Genomic DNA, 3,463 nt, shown 5'->3' with positions numbered 1-3,463 from the left:
TATATTGCCTCCACTTTTGTACGTATAAGCCATTTGTTTGCATTCTATACGATTTGTTTGTTTGTATATATGTTTGTATATCACGAAAACAACTTTGAATATACGTGCATTCTGGTTGTCTGGGGACTAATTATTGTTTTCTTCGCCAGTTAGTCGTCTGTCACTTCGGTTTGCCAATACGAGTGCAATCTTGAAATGGTTTTAATTTGCGATCAAATTAAAAAATCTCTAGTAACAGTTTGAAAAGTTGTTATTATGCAAGAATGGCATGGATTTAATTAACAGCACATTGGTCAATCTATTACGTAAAACGCTGTCCAGACTGGAGAGTTATAACATGTTATAACGGTTGTCAAATAATTGCAACACAGAAAACACCATCAAGATAGCGCTATAACATGTTATAACTCGTAGTCTGAACGTACTATAACATTCCCAATACTTATGTTACAATTACTAATGCTAGCATGACCCCCTCTATGCGTTACGCAATTTGTGCACCAAGACAAATATGAATCTCCATGAAAACCGTATCAAAATTCAATTATATGTCTAAGATAATAATGAAAATGTAACATTGACTCACCATCTCTAAAATATTATCAGATTTGCAGTCAACAAAACAAGGTTTGTATTCACTATAGTGCATTTAATCGATCCGCTGGTTCTATAAATGGTCACTACATGAAATACAGTTGCTAATATATCTTATGTTTATATTTCACATGATTTATTTTATGTTATTTTCTAGCGAACACCTGTCAGAATGTTAACTTTTCTAGTGTGCTCATATTACTCCGTATGGTGGCCCATGACGCACGCCCTCTATATCATACTTTATCCATATTTTATACACTGTGCAGGATTATCAAACAAATTCCAAAGCATGAGTTGATCACTGTTATGCTACACTCATAAAATAAATCACATAACCATTGGAAAATACCCATGTGAATTTCACATAACTTTAATGTGATCCCATAATTGGAAATTGCACCACTAAATCACATGAACGTTATGTGTCCAATGAAATATATATGATTAGTTACAATTTCTGGTGTTATGTGATATTCAGATAAAAATCATTATTTTTGTTTTTGGAAAATTATTATGTGCTTTCCTAACAGAAACTAAGTGAAAACTTTTTTCAGTGTACATTTACAAATGTTTCATGTTTTATTATGTGTTGTTCTTAGAGGAACCATATTGCCCCCAGGGGCTGTCCACATACCACGAGGATTTTTTTAAATGATGTTAGGACAACCCTGAACAATAATTTTTTTAAATTAAATTAGTATGAACCGTAGACACTCGGCGTGAATAATGATAGTGGAATAATGAAGAAATAAATATATGTGTTTTTTATTTCAGAATTATGTGCCCTGAAGAACAAGTGATGTCAACCACGTATCCATCAATGTGGGCCATCATGTCTAAGGTTCGGTTCGAAGCATTTCTATGGGGAGCCGGCACCGCGCTCGGTGAGCTGCCTCCTTATTTTATGGCTAGAGCTTCAAGGCTATCGGGAACCGATTACCAAGAATTCGATGATCTTCAAGAACTAGAAAACCGGAAAATGCATGGTGACAAATTGAAACTCTTTGAGCGTGGCAAGCTGGCAATGGAGAAATTCGTTGAGAAGGTTGGGTTTCTTGGAATTCTTCTCTGTGCAAGTGTACGTATGAAATTAGTACCTATCATAGCCATAAGTTAAATACTCACTTGATTATTTCACAGATCCCTAACCCACTTTTCGACCTTGCTGGTATTACTTGTGGCCATTTCCTGGTCCCATTCTGGACATTCTTTGGAGCAACATTAATTGGAAAAGCGGTCATCAAGATGCACATACAAAAAATCTTTGTGATTATTGCTTTCAACGAAAACCTTGTGGATAAAGCCGTCGATTTTATGGCTTTGGTACCCGTCATAGGAAAGAAATTGCAGGAGCCATTCAAAACATTCCTTCAAAACCAAAAGGATAGACTACATAGGGGAACAACCAAAGTATCAACTAGCTCATCGAATATACTTCAAAATTTGTTTGAATACTTTGTTATATTTATGATCTTATTCTTCGTCTCATCTATTATTAATTCTCTTGCTCAAATTTATCAGAAAAAGCTGCAGAGTCAAAAGAAAAATAAAAAATCCTAAATGCGAAAACAATTTTATTATTAAATCAATGTAGATAATGTAAATACGGGAAATGCAACTCAAATAAACGTTACTTCGATTTTACCGCTTGTATTAATTGTTATACAACATATTTTGTTGGTTTTACACAATAAATTACGTTAAAAGTGATTTAGTCTCAGAATCAAAGAAAAATAAAGTTATTTTTTGTTTACTGACTTTTTTGAACTCCAAATTAGCTTTGCAAATAGCGTCATTCCGAATATAAACACCGAAAAACTGACGTGGTTGCCTATATCGATACACCTAACAACCTGGTGAATTAGGTATACTCCTTTTCATCTTTTTTATCACTAGCTCCACCTATTCGATTGTGTACACATCTTACTGCTTGTTTACGTTAACGTTTTTCGTACGAGTAGGGAAAGTAGTGCAATTTCGCCGTGGCCACCCGCTTAAAAATCAACTCCAGAACAACATGTGAAAAGGGCATACAAGCTTTTTGTAAACAAACCTTTGTAGGCTCTTTTCTCACCAACCGAGGGTCGCCCACGCAAACCAGCAATATCATCGGCAAGGGGAAAGTGTCCCCTACCCGGTGATGTTAAAGGTTTGCGTTGGTGTCATATGGGTGGCGAGAAAAGGGCATAAGAAGGTTTGTTTACAAAAAGCTTGTATGCCCTTTTCACATGTTGTTCTGGAACTTATCTAATATCTGTTGCAAAACAAAATTGTTGTTGACTTACTGCTTGAAGCCTACTTGAACTATCCATTTCACGTTAGACTAAAAAATTACTTTTCTCTTGGGCGTATATTCGAAAAATGTTGGACTATCTCAAAATATCAAAAATGTTATAAGATTTCTGAGTCAGAAAATAAGGTTGGTAGTTTCTTATAAGTTTTCGTTAATATTCCTTCAGCAGCTTTATAAACGGTCAATGGTTCTTATATGACACGATGTTTTTCTAGTTTTCATTTAACATTAAATATTTTCTTAGCCAAAAATGACTTAAGTCCATTCGGGGCAATATGAGCACCACTTCAAACATTTTCTTCTTTCTTCTTGTTCGCATTTCAAGCTTATTGCTTAGCGCATATTAGCTTATTGCGTGCTCTCAACTTAGTGTTCTAAATGCACTTCCACCACAGACAAACAGACGTAACTCTTTGAAATTTTTTTTCATGAAAACATAGGACCTCAGTAGCGACATCTTTCAGGCTTCTCGCGGAAAACAAGCTTGCTCGCTAACTCGCAAACAATATTGCATAAAAGTTCTATAGAATGTATAGAAACGTCAAAGTGATCCGATGCCAGCGCTGCGGCGAG

The 3,463-nt window shown here is 35.3% G+C and overlaps 1 protein-coding gene across 1 annotated transcript; it reads left to right on the top strand.

Moving 5' to 3' along the window:
- Window positions 1-1,346: 1,346 nt before the first annotated feature.
- On the top strand, window positions 1,347-2,360 carry Tango5 (Transport and Golgi organization 5). Its single transcript, XM_065239072.1, has 2 exons — window positions 1,347-1,675; window positions 1,738-2,360. The coding sequence occupies exons 1-2, from the start codon at window positions 1,376-1,378 to the stop codon at window positions 2,155-2,157; spliced, it is 720 nt and encodes a 239-aa protein (XP_065095144.1). The 5' UTR covers window positions 1,347-1,375; the 3' UTR covers window positions 2,158-2,360.
- Window positions 2,361-3,463: the final 1,103 nt, after the last annotated feature.

Source organism: Ochlerotatus camptorhynchus, unplaced genomic scaffold (assembly GCF_037179485.1).
Source record: "Ochlerotatus camptorhynchus isolate MF236.1 unplaced genomic scaffold, CSIRO-AGI_Acam_v1.1 ptg000047l, whole genome shotgun sequence".
Lineage (NCBI taxonomy): Eukaryota > Metazoa > Arthropoda > Insecta > Diptera > Culicidae > Ochlerotatus > Ochlerotatus camptorhynchus.
This window is presented reverse-complemented; position numbering and strand designations above follow the sequence as displayed.

Excerpts from the sequence above, each read along its gene's own strand:
- Tango5 (XM_065239072.1), top strand. The coding sequence starts at position 1,376 with ATGTGCCCTGAAGAACAAGTGATGTCAACCACGTATCCATCAATGTGG. Across the intron at positions 1,676-1,737 it reads GAATTCTTCTCTGTGCAAGT|ATCCCTAACCCACTTTTCGA; the intron begins GTACGTATGAAA and ends ATTATTTCACAG.